A 17902-nucleotide genomic window follows, 5' to 3' on the forward strand; every position below is an offset into this window, starting at 1 on the left:
TTATTTACATGTACTAAGCAGGTTTCGACGTTTCGTACTTAGAAATGGTTGAACTGTCGGAGTAATTGCTTGTTTAGATATCCTCAAGTAGTTAGTTTGTACTTTGTAGAGGCTTATGGTTTGTTTTGGTTTATTCTGATTATATTTTAATCTATTAGTTATCTCTATTTTACAGGCATGGGCAGGCTTTTGCATCGAAGAGCACTAAATTCTTTAAGAAAGTGAAGAATGCCCAAGAGGCCCATGAAGCTATTCGACCCACCAATATACGAAGATTGCCATGTAATTTTGCATGCAATACTGGGTTACACTTTATAAATTTAAGCTACTTATTCTTTTATATTGCAAGATGGACATTTTTATTTTACCTTCAATTAGAAACCTATAGCTTCTTATTCCTAAATATGGTAAATTTTTATTTTATCTTTCAGCAATGCTGGTTGGAATACTTGATGAAGATTCCCTCAAGCTGTACACTCTTATATGGTGTCGAACAATGGCTTCCCAGATGGAAGCTGCTGTGATTGATTTGGTTGGTATCCTTTATTTTTCTGCCAAATGATGGTTCTACATTCTTGTTGCGGTGTTGTTACTTTTGTTTAGTAATTAATAGTATTACGGGGTTAAACCATTAAACCATTTTTTGTAGAGGAAATTGTGATTCACTTTTCCTATTAGTAATAATTGGATATTTTGATTTCTTGTGCCGTATTACAAAGCTTGAATTAGTTTATTTTAAACAATAAAACAAACTTTACTAAGAGAAGGAAAAGTGAGCGATGTCTATTTGTTTTCTTCCTTGCCTTTGTAGCCTCCTTATTTTTTTTCTAAGATGCCTGAATTGATTTTTTTTGTGTGTGGAAATGGTGAGAGGCCTGAATTGATTATACAATGTTGACAATATTATTAACAATTTTTTTGTTGTCTAATGCTGATAGTACTTAGTTTTTTGCTGGCCAAACTAGATTAAAGTTGATATTGGGGATGGTGAAGGGACAATGGCTCTTCGGTCAACGGCTTCGATTGTTGGGTTTCTTGGATATCAAGCTGTGTATAAGGTTTGCCCTTTCTACATTTCAGATTTTTTTTTTCAGTTCCTAAGACTAATGGCCCCTATGCTTCTGATAGTTGTTTTCAGCTTTCATGTAGACTTGTTCTCATGGGGAGACCCTTTCAAGGTCTTTTCTAGCCTTTTTTCGTGCTAGTATCAAATTTTTTACTTTTGGCCTTTACTATGCCTCTTTTTTTTTTTTGAATGGTTGGAAGCTTCATTAATAGAAAGACCGAGATGGTCCAATACAACAAAGCAAAGAAGCAGAAACAAGAATAACATAAAAAACAAGAAAATATCAAAAAGAGAATGGACAAAATCAAGGGGGGAGGAATCATATTGCTCCAAAGCCTCCAACAAAGGACCCCGCCTAGCTAATTTATCCGCATCCCCATTGGTGGATTTTCTAATGTATGTGATCATAGCGAATTGACGAGGATCCGACGAGGTCTTGGATTTCATCAAAGAAAGAGGCAAATCGCCGGGGGCAAATATGAGACCCCCTCAACCATCGAATTACATTAAGGGAGCGCCCTTCCATTACTACCATATCCAAGTTTTCTTCCACCACGAGTCTCAACTCTTGGAGGACAGCACAGACTTCCGCCTCATTCGAATCGGCAACCCTAATGGGACCTGCAAAAGTCCACTGAACCAAACCTGAATTATTTCTAAGAGCACCCCCAATCCCGGCTGGCTCGGGGTTACCCAAACTAGACACATCAAAATTGAACTTCAGGAAGCCTTGGGCCGGCGGCTCCCAAGGCTGCAAAATCAAAGACTGAGCTTCTGAGGAGACACATACTTCCCGCCATCCATTCCCTAATGCTATGTTTGGTTGCTTGGGGTGGCTCGGAGAGTAGTGGAATATGAAGTCAAAGGGAGGAGACAAGCATTTTAATTTGCCTAGAATTACCTCGGAAAATTGTGTAACAGTGTTTGGTTGCGCGGCATATACTCGGAGAGTAGAAGAAAAAGTAGGGGGTGTCATTACCAATATAGGGGGGGAGAGAGAGAGAGAGAGAGAGAGAGAGAGAGAGAGAGAGAGAGAGAGAGAGAGAGAGCATCATTCCCTAGAAAATTAAACCATGATTCTTTGTTTTTGGAAGAAGGGGGCAAGAAAGAGACAAGCAATTATTAAATGAAAGACATCCAAGAGAATCGAAAGGAGTCTAATGCATTTTGGCAACCAAACGTGGAATGGCATGCCAAATCCTTACCAAATTCCGACGGCTGCCGAGCTTTTGTGCAACCAAACGAAGCATAAATCAAAGGCTGAAACAAACTTAAAGCAAGGAATCACCTTACCCAAGAAATTGTGAGGGCGATTTCCTTCAACACTAGGAAGGAGGCACTTTTTGCCACACCCTTGAAGACACGAGCATTTCTTTCCTTCCATAAAACCCATATAGCCTCTAATAATGACACATTCCACAAAATTCTCCCTTTTTTTCCTCCAAGGAGCCATCTGCCAACCTTCCAACACCTCAATAAGGTGCAACGGGAACACTCAAGAGATACCAAATCTACCCAAGGGACCACTCCAAACTTCTCTAGCGGCCCGGCAATGAATCAAGAGATGATCCATTGCCTCTTCCCTTAAGATTTTTGATGAACTTTTTTTTGTCCTTTTGAATTTCAATTGATTACACCGATCTAGTGGTCCATTTCATGTATTCTTATAATGTGCACACACAAACACACAAATATCGCCCAGATCTTGATATTTGTGTTATACTTTTAAAAAACAATTCTCATGTTTTTTTTTCTTCTTTCAGAAAATGGCATTTTATTTGAGATTTCTCTAGATTCTTTTATTATCATTACAATTTACCAAGATTTCATATTGCATGCATTTATCAGTTAATATTTTTAAGTTCCTTTTATTTATTTACTTATTTTATATGGGAGCAGATATCTGCACCCCCTTGTTATATCCGGCGCTTTATTTTTTACCTTTCTGATTGGCTCTTACAATTCCCAAAATGCTGTCAACATGCAATCAGATAAGTGCCAGAAGGGAGCTAATATCAAAACAGTACTCCTATCATTTCCGGTTTTATTTATATGTTTTCTCTGAGATCTTCTAAAAATATCAGCCTAGATATTTATTTCCTGTCAGATGGTTTTTAGTCTAGGAATGACTTGTTTTGGTTCCATTTGGTCTATAATTTGATGCAGTCTTCCTGATTGAATCTGCCACAGTTTTTTGCTATGTTTCTGGAATAATTTGTAGAATGTTTCTGCTGATCTTAATTTTAATGTAAATAATAATTCGTGATCATTTTCATTAGTCTTAATGAAACAACTAATTAAATAGGAATCTACAATGGCAGAAAAATGGCATTCTTTCATTGGCCCCATCTGTTGGTCTTCTTGAATGAAATGTACTCATGCTTTTGTATGAGCATACAGAATTAAATTGTTTTTTTTTTTCCGAAATGGACAGAATTAAATTGGCTAAGGGTGTAATAGTCTTCTTTGCACACATATTTTCACCATAGATTGTTTGATGTCAAAATGAGCTGTGCAATAGGAATTTGTATATTAGTTTGGAGTCTCTTACATATTTTTTGGAAGGGTTCCACAAAGCTTCGGTTCTACATTCTTTCCAGGACGGAGAAGCAGATGCTATTGGACATGATGATAATAAAGGAAATTCTCGTAATGAAGCTTTCAATGTTCTTTGTACTCTGCAGGTAGCTTATCTCATGTATTCTACCAAATATATCTGTCTTCCATTTTTTATGCTGAGTGTGCAATCTATTATTACTTGTTGCATTATGTCAGAACATTGTGTGTCTGCTCGAGAAATTTGGCTTTCATGGTCGCTGTTATATTATTCCTATTTTTTTTATTTCACCAAATTTTTATCACAGCATCTTTTCATTTTTGTTGGTGAAGTGGTTCTTTTTCCTGATGATGATGATAGTTGGCTCCTTTATGATTGACTTATTTCTTAAGGGATGGTCCTACCTTATGTGGAATTGTTTTTTAGTCAGGAGATCAAGTAAGATTTGGTAAGGTGGACGTCAAACAGCACCATACACAACCTCCTCCTCGATATTCTGAGGGAGCATTGGTAAGTTGCTTTTTTCATGTTTATTATATGCAATCCTGTCAATTTTCTAGATAGTAATGCTCTTCAAGCTATTGATGCCTTGCATCTTTTCACATGCCAAAGGTGAAAAAGATGGAAGAACTTGGGATTGGAAGACCTTCTACTTATGCAACCATTATGAAAGTGTTACAGGTACCTCTAAAATTTGGCATGTGTGTAGATGTCGGTGATAAATTTTCTATTTACTTCGACTGAATATTAGATACTATATTTTTTCTTGCGACATATGCTTTCTCTCAGCATTTTCGCACATGTGAGACGCCTTATTTTGATGCAGGAAATAACACCCGTGGTACTATTGGATGTCTTGATTATGGGATTGAATGCCACCTGAGAAATATTCATTCTAGAACTAGCGTGGTTAAAATTTTGATTCGACAGTTCAACTCTAGGAGGGAAGAAGTCTTGTGTTGCCTTGGCTGTTTAACTCTATGGAACCCCATACTAGTATTCCATTACACTTTGTGGAGACTGCAAAGGGTATACAGGACATTGCAATGAGCTTTACCCTCAACAAATAATAGGGATCGTAATTGTAAACTCTAACTCAGTCCGTGGTTCCCAATTGTCTAGGGATGCTGAGGTTCATTGGAGGAAACTTGAATGTTGCACCTCCGAGCTGTTAGCCGGGTTGAACATGTAATACAAATATATCCGAGCTATTTTTCAGGGAGAAGAACATGAGCAATGATGACCTCCATAGTGCCCCTATGCCCCTAGTGATTTCTGTCTTAATGTCTAGAGTGGGGTATCTTGGATGTGATCTTGGCAGAGAGAAAAGACGAAAGTTGAAGGAAAAGCTTAAGCATATCTACTGCCAGGACAAATATCATACGAGAGATTTTCTTAGGAGCTACATGGGGGACTTGATGCACTTGCTACTTACCGTGGTTCATCTCATCATCAAATTCAGTTGTCAGTGCCTCTAGAGGGGTCAGCATGGCTACTATCACAGGTAGTATGATCCGAGTTTACTTTGATCAACTCACAGACCTTGCACGAAGGTTCATTGCCCTTGAGGCTATCTTTTAGAAATATTACTATTCATTACTTTTTTCGAGTAACCAGGCATAATAATTTCATAATAAGTTCCGTGTATGTGCATTAACTAAGTTTCACCACTAGGTTAGATCATTGAATAGAATAGATCAAGTAACTTTCTCCTCCTTTTGCTTCTTTTTTCCTTTCTTTCATGTTATGGATCCAACGTTCATAGAAGGCAATGGAATCTAACCTAGTCTCTTCTTCACTTTTTAGGTTTGTATTCATCCTCTCATGTTCCTTTTCGTTTTCCTTATTTTCTCAAATATCTTTTTTTTCCACTCTTTGAAAATTTCATTTCTTTGTTTTCATTCAATTGTCCTTATCCTGCTCCTTTATCCTTCTTTCATTACCACGAGGACCCTAATGTTTTTTTTGTCTTCTTTCTCTTTCTTCTCTTCTTAGAACCCTAGCTCCGTGCAGCTACCATTTGTTTTACCTCCTTTTAATTAATTGCAATGGAATTTCATCCTTTTTCTTTGCAACTTGCACCTCACTTAAACTAGGTGCATGCTAGCAAGTCCTTCTGAAAGATGTCTCATATTCTCCTAATGTGCACTCAAACTTCTTTATTTTCTCTCAAACCTGTATCTCCCTTAGGTTAAGTGCATTTTAGCACTCATTACCTTGAAGTGTGCTTACATTCACTTAAGTCAGGCTCAGTTTAGCATATGCCACAAAATAGGCTCATTTTAGCAAGGGAAATGATAAATGCGCCCCTTTTCATCACTTGGGACACCCAGCAGCAGTGTACGTGGCAATCAGCTCCACTAAATCCTTCTGATGTGAAGTACATCAGACCCTCTGCAGTCATTGATACACTGCTGCTGGGTGTCCCTAGTGATGAAAAGGGGCGCATTTATCATTTCCCTTTAGCAAATTCTTTTTATGTCTCACCAAAATCTCATCCTTCGACCACATTCTTTCTAACCTTGCAATTTTCCACACTTCTTTTCATTCCCCTCAGTTCAAGTTCTCCCTTTTGGCTGTACAAATGCTCTGATCTTTCATTCTTTTTCCTCCTTTTTACCCTAAACACCATCTTCTTCTCTCTCTTGTTTTTATTTCTATGATAGTTGTTTCCTATGCATCAACTTCACTTTTTCCTTCTTCTAGTGCACCTTTTTCCTTCTTTAACAAATTGTTACCATTAAATTCTCCCATGACAAAAAGGTCAGATTCGACCGTTGCTCGTGTTGAAGGCATTTTGGGTCATCTTGGGTAATCTTGATGGCTCATTGATGTCTTTTTCTTTTAAAACAAAAAACTGGTTAATGCTATTTTATTAATGCCAATAGATATAGAGAAGTACAATAACGGCACCATGAAGCCACAAGAAAGCCCCCAAAAGAAATGATGGTTGGATTACATCAGTGTAATCAGCACAGAATTTTGTCGAGTAATCTTTTTCTTTTAAAACAAAAAACTGGTTAATGCTATTTTATTAAAGCCAATAGATATAAAGAATTACAATAACCGCACCATGGAGCCCCAAGAAAGGCCCCAAAAGAAAATGATGGTTGGATTACATCAGTGTAAACAGTACAAAATTTTGTCAAGTAAACGACCTTTATACGTCACGGCCTGAATGTAGTCAAAAGATTGATGGGGAGGGAAAGAAGACATCTTAGGTTAAAAATCCAGATTCTGATGCCTGTGCTGCTAAGGATCAATTAGTATGGCATGGATCAATTCGAGTCTTTATCCAACTGAAGTTATTGATATGTTCATCGGAAGGGCACTTTGGACTGCATAGCCTGAGGCTCATGTAATGCATCTTCATGCTGAACTTCCCAACTATAGGAGGGGTTCATCTGGTTGTTTTGATTGTGTCAACTGCTTTTTCCTCTATGTTCAGTTTGCTTCTATATAAGAGCCCGTCAATACCAAAGATTGGTATGCTCTTGATGCTTTTAATGATGGGTATAGAATGTCACCTACTATGTCAATACCAATATATTATCAGAAGGTTACAACAAGGAGCAGATCAGAGATGATAGTATGCGCTGACTATTCAATGTGTTGAATAAATGGCTTTGTGCTGAATAGAGACCAAGAAACACAGAGTTTATATTGAATGCTTGTGATAAAAAAGAAATGATTAAAGTTAAAACTTGGATGAAAGATATTTCTGTTTGTTAGGTCAACTAAAACTTGTGATTATTCTCTTTTGTTACTTGGAATGCGACAATTTTCTATTTAATAACTTCTGAGTAATGGTTTGATTTAAATATCTATCATAAGTTCTTTTATAAAAACATAAGATGATCTAATATTAACTGGTCTTACCGGATGAATGTTGCTAGTATGACATGCCTGTTGCAGTCAATTATATTGTTGGAAGCTTATGGATTGGTTGATATTTTCAATATTTTACTGATGTCGAAATTTTAAAACGTGTGAATTTCTTGTACATCCAGGATAGAAAGTACGTGGCAATTAAAAGTCGAGTATTGTATCCAGAATTCCGGGGGCGTATGGTATGTTGTGGCTTTGTTGCTTGTACTTTCTGAGGGAGATTCTTTCTCATTATTTATGTTATGGTTTCATCTGTTCTTTAGGTGTGAGTTGATTTTTTTTATTGTCTTTGCTAGTTTTGTAAAATTTTCTCTGGCAATAAGATTTCATGCCTGTTCTTGCTATCTATGGCATGGTTCTACCATTTGGAGTACTGGAAAGTCTAATATTTAGAATAAATATATAATGGATACCCTTACTAAGAGATTGTGGCCTTATGGGTGGTTTGAATCTTTCATATTCCCTATAGTTGATTGGAGTGTGGAGATGGTAATCATTGTGCTTTTGCTTTTTGTAGTCTTGGTTAGGCCCTAATAACTAAATGAAAGATGTGTCGAATTTTCTCAAGTTTCAATTGAGATTAGTCAATTTGGTGTCACCTGGTTTTGGAACACGTTTACCTTTCTTGTTGTTTGCATCTAACTATCTACGGGACTTGAGTACTTGACAAAGCCATGAAAGTTTCAAAAAATGACAAGCGTTATTCCTGTACATTTATTTTCATTAGTACTGATTCTGTTGTGGATTGAAAAAAAAAAGGAAAAAGAAAAACAAATTCGGTTTATCATTTCCTTTATCTTTCCTTTGTTTCAAAAGAAATTTGAAATACACATCCATTCAAACTGTCTTGAGACTTGAGTCAGTTGACTGGTCCAAAACCTGTAAGAGTTTTATTTTAGGAGTTCTGGGACATTGGGTTGCCCATACTTGGGTCAAAAGCTGGTCAACCTCCCATTTCAAACTAAAATGTATCTATTTAGATGAGAAATGCATGTCGATGAAAATTTGAATCCATGCATGTTCTTTATTGATTTTAGCTGATGGCTTTGGCTTTTATCAATTTGTTTCCCACCTGTCCCTAACTTTGAGGATTTTGACAGTTTACAATTTTGAAGAACTTCCTTGCTATATATGTTTTTTTTTTTGTTATTTTAGTTCTTTCAGGTGCATGTGTCAGTCAAGCACAACACGACTTGACCCCTGTTACCCCCTGTTACTAGATGGCTTCTCCTTCATCCTTGCCTATTGAGCGCTTTTACTTGCTTTTTATATGTTTGATTTGATTGCTACTTGCTTGTTTTCAGTATCCGTGGTGTACATATATCCAATGTTTTGAAAATCGGAATTGAATCGTATATCATAATAGGGGTCGAATTGTATCGGATCGTAAATCATAAGATTCATTATAGTCGATGTTGTCATCATTATAGTCGTCTTCCTCTTCGATGTAAGTAATGCCCTCGAGCCCATGTATTGTGCTTGATTGGATCAAATTGGTTCGATTCGTTTTAACTCCTCTTTTTTCTTCTTTCTTCTCACAAGGGGACTTTCGAAGGCTTCTTTTAATACAGAAGGGAAAGGGGGCCTTTCAAAAAAAAATTTCCTATTTTCTTTTAACAAAACTTAATTAGGATAAATCACATGAGTCGTACGATTTATACACATTTAGATTCAAATCATAATCCTTGAGATTTGGTTTGAATCCTAAATCATATGATTTTCAAAACAATGGATGTATCATTTTGGTCATGCCAAATCCTTTGGTCATTCTTGCTTTTCTCCCTTGATTCGTAGTCTATTATCCTTTTTTTTTTTGGAAAGATGCTAGTCAATCATTCTTCCTTCTCTCCTTCTGGAAGTCCAATGCTAGCAATTTTGAGCATATTTTTTGCTCTATAAATTGATAGTTGCTGGTCTACTAACCATCTTGCTGGCCTTGCTGGAACCTCTTTTGACTGGTTTCTTTTTTATGTGTGATACCAGCTGTCAGCATTTCTCTCTCACCATTTCTCTGAGGTGACAGATTATAGTTTCACAGCTGATATGGAGAGTGAGGTAATTTCTTGATTAGTTCATATTATGTTCATGTTATATGGTATTGCAATCAAACCTGAATTTTGACAGAGTCTTCATTTGTAATTTTAATGCTGTTTTTTCCCATTTCTGTGAGTTTTGAATTTTGCACAGTTAGCTGCTGTAAGTGCTTCAGCGTATTCTATGCTTTTCTTGTTTTCTTTGCACTTGGATGGACTCGGTGAAAAATGAAATGCTTAATAAGGGTTAGCAATGGATGGTAGCAACTCGCTTCCCCCCTCCCTTTTTCACATGCATGTTGTTTACAAGTATTATCTAGTTTTCCTCCTGTAGGGACTCCTATACTTGTTGACTTCACCAGAAGTGGTCATTCTGTACTTTGACTTCAACTGGTTAGATGGAGAGAAATGTAACTGTCTACCATGGGACTTGGCTTGTTTCTTGGATGTTCCCAACTCTCGTGGAAGAGTAAGGAACAGGACATGTTTTGAATCCAACCGAAATCAAATTTAGCGCCGTGACCACCCCATTCAATGTGATAGTTTGTTCAATGTCTTCTTACAAACTACATACCAAATTCCACATGTAATTCATATAAAGATTTATACATAATACATGCATCACATTTCACATGCAATCCATATAAATATAATTATTTGATACAAACTGATATAGTGTACCACTATTACACTTACTACTTTTGATTATGCATTTTGGTGGTTTTGGTTTTGGTTTCGGTTGGGATGGAAACGGAAACATTTCAGTCGTTTCGTGTCTGTTTTGGTGAAAATTTAAAACCATGCTTACAATCCTCTGTGTTCACAGGATTCAACTCTCTTCTCTTTCCCCTTATATGCTGATTTAACTAGTGTGATCACCAGTGTGTCCACTCCATTCCTCCACGAGCATTAAAAACATGTGGAGGTTGACTATCGTTTCATATGGAAGAAGTTTCAAGTACATCAATCTATCCCATGTTTCAATCATGGCTCTTTTGGATCAGTTTGAGGTGAAGGATTAGAGGTTGTTATATCATTTTCGATCTGTATTTTGTTCTGGGGTTTATCAAAGGGGTTGAGCCTATATTGCAATCAGGCAGTGGTTTTTGCCTCAACCTTGAGGTTGGAAGTGCAATCCTAGCTTAGCTTACTCTCCTAAAGAAAAAGGATATATTGATTACAAACATATAATCATTTATAACTCAGGGAGATTATTGTAATGAAGATTGATTGGTTTCTCACCTTCCCATTGTTTGTATGTATGAGAAGTAGAAAGTGCTTGGCTCTTTAAATTTTGCCTGTGTGCTTTCAAGACAAAGGTACAAGCACGCACAAAAAATACACTTATGTGGTGAATAATGAAATCCACTTGGCAATATGCACATGCACTATGATCGGCGTTGGGAGTGTGAATTTCATCACCTTCATTATGGGACCTGGTTATTGAAAGAGTTGAAAAGAAGCTATCATCATGGAATAAAGGACATCTATCCTTTGGAGGACAAATAATACTAATAAAAGCGGTTCTCCCAAACCTACCAGTTTTCTCAGTGTTTTGATATGCCCGGACAAATCGTCCTTGGTTATTTATGATTTGTATCTTTTTTCTTTATAATGAAATTTCTGTTACCACTCAAAAAAAGAGATCTGCATGTATGATGAGGGCCTATGGTGAATGCCCATTGGTGGGCCCTATTTGTTCATACGACAGATTACAATGGATAATCATAGTGAACACTTCTCACTGGACTCATCTTTTGGTGCAGCAAAGCGCAACAAAAACGGTCCACTATAAGAGATTGTGATTGACCCAAGGCCCTAGTGAGAGATTGCAATTATTAGTATTGGTGGGTCCATCTGCTCGCGCCTCACTCCAGCCAAAGTGATCGACTACATGACTACAGTGGAAATGAGATGATCAGGCAAAACATGTGGTGAGCACTTGGTGGCCATCCACAGTGTTCGACCACGGTATGCTCCATATGCACGCCAAGCATTTCCCCATCACATGCTAACCATTTTCCCGCCAAACTAGCGTTTCTAACGATTATTTGCCTAGCTGGCACTCCTAGAACCCGAAAAAGGTATTATGTTGAGTCAAGCTAGCAACCACACTGCCATTTGCCCTCCAACTCTCCAAAGAAGCCTATTTATACACATGGAACCATTGAAGGCTCCAAGGGCATGTTTCAGTTCACCACATTTTTGATAAACTCCACACCGCCTATATAAGGAGGTAGGGCTTCCCTGGCAGCAACAGGTCATAATATAGAAGAGGACCTCCAACTAACCTGAGATTAGCGCAAACGGCAAAGATATCTCAATTATCCTAAACAGGAGACGAGAAGGAAATGAAGAACAAGAGGGGTTCAACTGCTAGTAAAGTGCTTTTTTTTGGGAAATGAACTGCAAGTAAATTGCTTAAGTCAAATTTTTTTTTTTTTTTTGAATGGTAACTTACGTCAATTGTTTTATTTATGTTATTTTCATCCTTCTTCCTTTCTTTTTTATTTTCTTCTCCAAGGCTCACCAAAGGCTGTCCTCAAAGGAGTTAAGGGTCTAGGCCTCCCATTTTTGGCTATCCTAGAGTTTTCATAAGGCCTCTCTCTTGTAGAGGCTAAGCTGACATAAGAGGAAGAGGGCTGAGCTCCTCCATGACATGTTTTCCATTAACTTTAGGGGAAGATGGCTTGCTTTCCTGTGACCTGTTAATTGCCTCGTCGTCGTTGAAGTGTTCACTGGAGAATTGAAGTCCTCTGGTAGACGTATAGTTTTCATTAAAGCTTCATGCATGTTGGATATTGGTGTCTTTCCTTGGATAGAAAAAAAAGGTGTGTTTCTTGTAGGCTCACCAGTAGGATCTATGGCTTCTTTTAATCAGATATTGAGATGTGGCTTTATGGTTGAATAGCTCCAAAGACTTTTTGGGGTTGCAAGAGTTGTTGCTTTATATTCATTTCTGAAAGAGGGGGTGTAACTGTTTGCATGGGAGATCTATCATGCCTGTTTCAGGCCGTTCATTTTCATCCCTATTTGATTGGAGGAACACATCTATCTAGGGTTCATTTTGGATGGCGTCAATAGTTTCCATGTTGAATATTGTACCTTTTCATTTTCTTGTGCTCCAGGTCATTCTAATTAGAGATTTGTTGATTGTGAGGGGTGTTGTTTTCATTTTCTTGTGCTCCAGGTAATCCTCATTGCAGATTTGTTGGTTGTGAGGGTTGTCAATCTCTTGAACCTTGTTTATTTGTGCTGTTAAGGCATTGGAATTTGTAGACCACATGTTGACGAAGATTTGAAATTTGTATGTTAGATGTGATGTTTCTCATGGCATATTTGACGTCCTTTTAGTCTGCTTGCTGCTTTTTTTTGGTGTTGCTAGTTGTTACCCGGCAATTTGATTTAGTGTTTCTATTTCTATTTGCTTTAATGCTTCATGTCACATATTTTTAATAAAGTGTGCTAATGAAATATGTCAAAAATGTTCATATTTCCTTCACCTTCCTTGCTTCTTACCATTGAGGACTTAATTTCCAATGATTTGATGTTATTATAGTTTGTGTGATATCTTTATGTTTACCTTGTCACCAGCTAGATAACGTTTCTGTTGGAACGACCAAATGGAAGGGACTCTTGAAAGATTACTGGGCACGATTTAGCACATATTGTGATCGTGCAGGTAAAGTCGATATCCGGCAGGTATGAATTGGGCTTTATTGATTCGATTAAGTTTTTGGTTCATTTTGAGGTGAAAATTTTTCATCATCTGAACCCTCTTTAATTCTATCCTAATTGTAGGTAGAGAAGATGTTGGGAGAGACGTTTGGGGACTTTTTGTTTTCTTCCCTTCCTGATAAAAGTAGGACATGCCCAAGGTACATATCTTGTTAGATGTTCTTTTTGGTTGGACTCAATTTTTTATTATTATTATTATTATTGTTGTTGTTGTTGTTATTCTTATTAGGGTGATGATATATTCGCGCCCCTTGTAGAATGATTCACACCCCTTGTACCATGATTCGACGTCAAAAAGCATTAAAAGTATGACGCAATTCACGTTATAAGGGGTGCGAATGATCCTACAGGGGGTGCGAATTTATCATCTCCCTTCTTATTATTGTTGGGAAAGTTGCCTTGTTTCCCATTGGATTTCTTAATTGTAGTTGGAAACCAAATTGGAAACAACCTCTTTTAGGTTTTCTCAAAGAACCTATACGAGAGAGGGGTTGGGGCTCTTGTGGGTTGCGGCAAGAGTTGTGGGAGAGAGAGAGAGAGAGAGAGAGAGAGAGAGAGAGAGAGAGAGAGAGAGAGAGAATTTGGTTTTCTTCTCGAATTTTCTCTTGGGTTTTTCTCAGGTTACTCTCGGTGTACGGTCTTGGTTGAGAAGCAAGGGGAAGGGTTGTGGGTTTGGGTGAATCCATTGTAATCCTTGTAATTTTGTTTTCTCATAGTGGAAGATGATGGGTTGACTGGAAACCAGTGATTGACCCACGAGATCACTGGCCCCAATTACCACTTATGTAGATGTATGATGAACGATTGCACGATTGATTATTCTTAATTAACACGTTTTATATTTTTTTAACTATTAAAAAAATTTCTGTCATAGCGTCTTTTCTGAAATGGTCAAAACGCCGAAGCATTCTGTTCCACTGGCCAAAATGAAACGACGAACGAAACGGAATTCATAACTAAGTACCTTCTTCCATTTGATTTGTAAAACTATCTTTTATTTGTTAAAAAAATCTACTTGGGATGAAGATGTTGTATTTATACTTCATTGAGTTAAGGCCCGATGATGCAAGCTAAATTCATGAGCAGGCCCACAAGTCAGCAAAGGTGAGTAGTTGAGTTTTGAATATGATACAGAATCCTACCCTAATTGAAATCATAATCAATTTTTTTCAAATTCTAGGTGGTGAGCTTGGTGAATTACAGATCTTAAACCCTAGAACCAATTATTTAACCATCATAATTTTGCACATGCCACGGTAACCGGTGTTCCAAAATAATACTTCTAGATTACAGTTGTAACTCTTTGGGTTTAGTATAACAAAATATAAAAATTACTAATCTACCTTACACATAACGTAAAATGCAAGAAAATACCTGACGAAGGTTTCAGATTTCAGTTCCAGTATGCATTTCGGTTGCGACGGAAATGGACTTCATTTAAATATTCATACGCATAATACATACACACCACATTTTACATTTAATTCATACAAATATGATTTTGTAACACATACTAGAATAATATACCACATAATACACTAAATGGCATAAGAAGATATTTTTTCGGCCATTAAAAAAGATATTTTTCTTTTTTATTTTTTTAATATTTTATTAAAATTAAAAAAATAGCAAATAGCGAGAAAATACAACATAAATTTTATATATCAGAGCATGGCTAAATCTAGAGGGCGAGCCTTGGCACAACGGTAAGGTTGCTCCATTGTGACCTGGTGGTCACCGATTCGTCACGGAAACAGCCTCTCTGCAAAGCAGGGGTAAGGCTACGTACATCTAGCCCTCCCCAGACCCCGCATGGCGGGAGCCTCGTGCACTGGGCCACCCTTTTTTTTTAGCATGGCTAAATCTGCACATGCCATGATTTGGATAATTTTTTTAATTTTAATAGGAGAACAAAAATTAGTTCTAACGTTATCAATACATTATACAAGAATACAACAGCATGAATTGTTCTCTTCCTGTTTTTTACTATTTTAAAAATTAGTTCTAATATCAGCAAACATGACTACATAAACAAATAAACTAGCACAAATTCAGATATGAATGTTGCGCTTTAAGGTTCAACCTTTTATAAGTTCCTACCTTGTTGAAGCCAACGTAAATGTTAGTATTTAGATTTTCTTGGTGATCTGACATGATGGAATTGACAATAATATAAATTGGTTGTACATTTCGTTGAGTGTATTCATATCATTTTTGGTTTCTATGGCAGCATATTTGGATCCATAGCTAGTTACTCTATTATTTTCATGTTTATTACTAGCGACTAGCAAGTTGATTCTACCACATTCTGCTGTACATCTTCTCACAAGTCTTGGCCTAAACGCATATAATTTATGAGTGGTATATGCATTGTCATATAAAGGCACTTTCAGCTACATCTTTCCTCTTGTGAAACTCTCCATTCTTGTTATCATGTTCGCTTTAAATTCTATGCAGTTGTTTGGAAGGCACTTTGATCTTCAAAGTTAGTAGGTTTGGAGCAGGCTATTTTATCGGTTGTGATCAACATCCGAAGTGCAAGTGAGTTTGAAATACCTTCACCCCAACTGTTTACGACGACATCTCTTATGCAGTGGATAACATGTGGGGGGTATTTTATTATGATTTTATTTCAGAGACTTATTGTTTGCTTGATGAAAGTTAAGGAGAGGAATGGGTTTATATAATGTTTCCATCTATACAATGTTTTAAATGCCGTTTTCAGTATGCATGTTTGTCACCACAAAAATGAAAACATGTCAATTTCAATCGTAGATTTTGGTGGAAAACCTATAAAATTGCAAATTATGGAAATTTAAGATAAAACTTCACCAAATGCTAGAATAAGCATCAATTCACACTAAAAAACCATGTCATAAGCAGGACAAACATCCATAGTGGTTTAAACAACTGATGGCATGGGTTGTCACACACTTATTGATAGGAAGCTTCCTAGTTGGGTGGGAAGCTCCCTTCAGTATCTTTTCTTTATCCTCCGACAAGCCACCTTCAACCTGGAGAGCAATGATGCGATTTCCCTTTCTCGCACTAGCTATTCCATGGAAGTATGCAGTATTTTTTATTTCATGCTGCATTTTTGTCCCCCTTCGTTAGCCATTTACTCTAGATCTTTGTTTCCATGCTATCTCTTCTTGAACAACCAGGCGCATATGCTCTTCTGTCAAAACTCCCATCTCTTCAACCTCCACCATACTAGCTCGACCCTCCTCATTGGTCTTACCTATTTCCTTATCTCTAACTATCAATCATTCCTTCCTGTCCCTCACCTTTTTCTGTTTATCTTGATTTCATTCCTTGAATTTATTCTTCATGTAGCGAAGTTTGTTTCCAATGACAACATCCACTGGACCCGAGCAGGAGAATTCATTCCACCATTCTCCTAGCCTCTCCTCCATTTTGGGTTCCTCCAGCCTAGCCAATTCAAATCTGAAAGGAATGACCACACGACTCAAACATCGGAACCAGGAGGATAGGGCAATGATCAGATATAGAGTGGGGCAATGCCATCTGACTGACATCCGACAGGGCCTCAAGCCATTGCCGAGATATAAGAAATCAATCAATCCTACTTTGACTTGAGTTTCTTGCCCGAATATTATGCTGATGAATTATGAGAAAGCTAGCGAGTAATTCTTGAGAACGCCACCTAATGTAGGGAGTGGATTAGCAGAAGCTTTTATACTCAATTGGGATTATTAAATGATTAAGATTTTGGGCTTCTAATGGGCTGATAGTTTAGAGGGAAGAAGATGGCTGGGTTTAAGAGTCTACTCTACACAAGGCTAAGTAGGGGCTTATGCAAAGGTTGGGTATAATTGGTTGGATGGGAATGATGATTTGAAGGAGTACTGTGGTTCACGGTGATGGGGCTGCTGTTGGCTCTAACGGTGGTCTCTAGGGATTGGCTTAGGCTTGAAACAGGGGAGGTTTTATGGGTTTTATGGGCTGTAATACAAGGAAGATGGTATGGGGTGTTAATTGGGTAACAAGTAAAGAGGGCTTGGGTAGTTTTAGATGATGGTTTGGAGGAGGAGATGAAGCAGAAACGGCTGCTTCAATGGTGGTGAGGCTTGCACTTCGACACGCCGGAAAAAAACAAAAGAGGAGTTGCAGGTTCAACCCAAAACAATGGGATCTGCTACTTCGCTCACAAGCAAGGAGAAAACCCACTCAACAGAGCAGCACACACATACGATTTAGCCAAGATGAATTCTCTTCTCATTCATTAATGATGTATTTAAAGAGTTGGAATTCCCCTATTCTAATTACAGAAACAAAGATAAAATAAGAAGAAATTCTAATAGAAATGAGGCATTCTGGATACTTCTATAAAAAGAAATCAGAAAAAAAAAAAAAAAAGCCTTCCTTCCTCCCTCTTGGTCGTCCTATGACCATAGAAATATTTCCAAAAGATTCCACAAAACAAAAAGGCATGTAGAGAAGGCATTCACGTGAGACCATCTTTGCTATTTTCAAAGCCCACCAAAACGGAAAGTGGGAAAGTAGTTTCCATTCTTTAAGGCCTCGTTTCCAAGCTTATTCTTCTACTGCTAATATTTCTTTTACTTACCATTCCCTAAAAAATTACTCAACTCCTAC

The 17902-nt window shown here is 37.4% G+C and overlaps 1 protein-coding gene across 1 annotated transcript in view; it reads left to right on the top strand.

Annotated features, from left to right (window-relative positions):
* LOC143849590 (DNA topoisomerase, type IA, core) overlaps positions 1 to 17902 on the top strand; it is a 38783-nt gene that overhangs the window by 9751 nt on the left and 11130 nt on the right. The window contains exons 8-18 of the mRNA XM_077358652.1: positions 176 to 282; positions 432 to 532; positions 966 to 1058; positions 3667 to 3750; positions 4050 to 4133; positions 4236 to 4304; positions 7634 to 7693; positions 9495 to 9566; positions 13139 to 13246; positions 13346 to 13422; positions 15740 to 15823. Coding sequence (XP_077214767.1) covers positions 176 to 282; positions 432 to 532; positions 966 to 1058; positions 3667 to 3750; positions 4050 to 4133; positions 4236 to 4304; positions 7634 to 7693; positions 9495 to 9566; positions 13139 to 13246; positions 13346 to 13422; positions 15740 to 15823 — 939 coding nt within the window. The remainder of the gene's footprint in view (positions 1 to 175; positions 283 to 431; positions 533 to 965; positions 1059 to 3666; positions 3751 to 4049; positions 4134 to 4235; positions 4305 to 7633; positions 7694 to 9494; positions 9567 to 13138; positions 13247 to 13345; positions 13423 to 15739; positions 15824 to 17902) is intronic.

This window comes from Tasmannia lanceolata, unplaced genomic scaffold (genome assembly GCF_043159265.1).
Source record: "Tasmannia lanceolata isolate RefF3 unplaced genomic scaffold, GAP_Taslan_0.1 ptg000018l, whole genome shotgun sequence".
NCBI classification, from domain to species: Eukaryota; Viridiplantae; Streptophyta; class Magnoliopsida; order Canellales; family Winteraceae; genus Tasmannia; species Tasmannia lanceolata.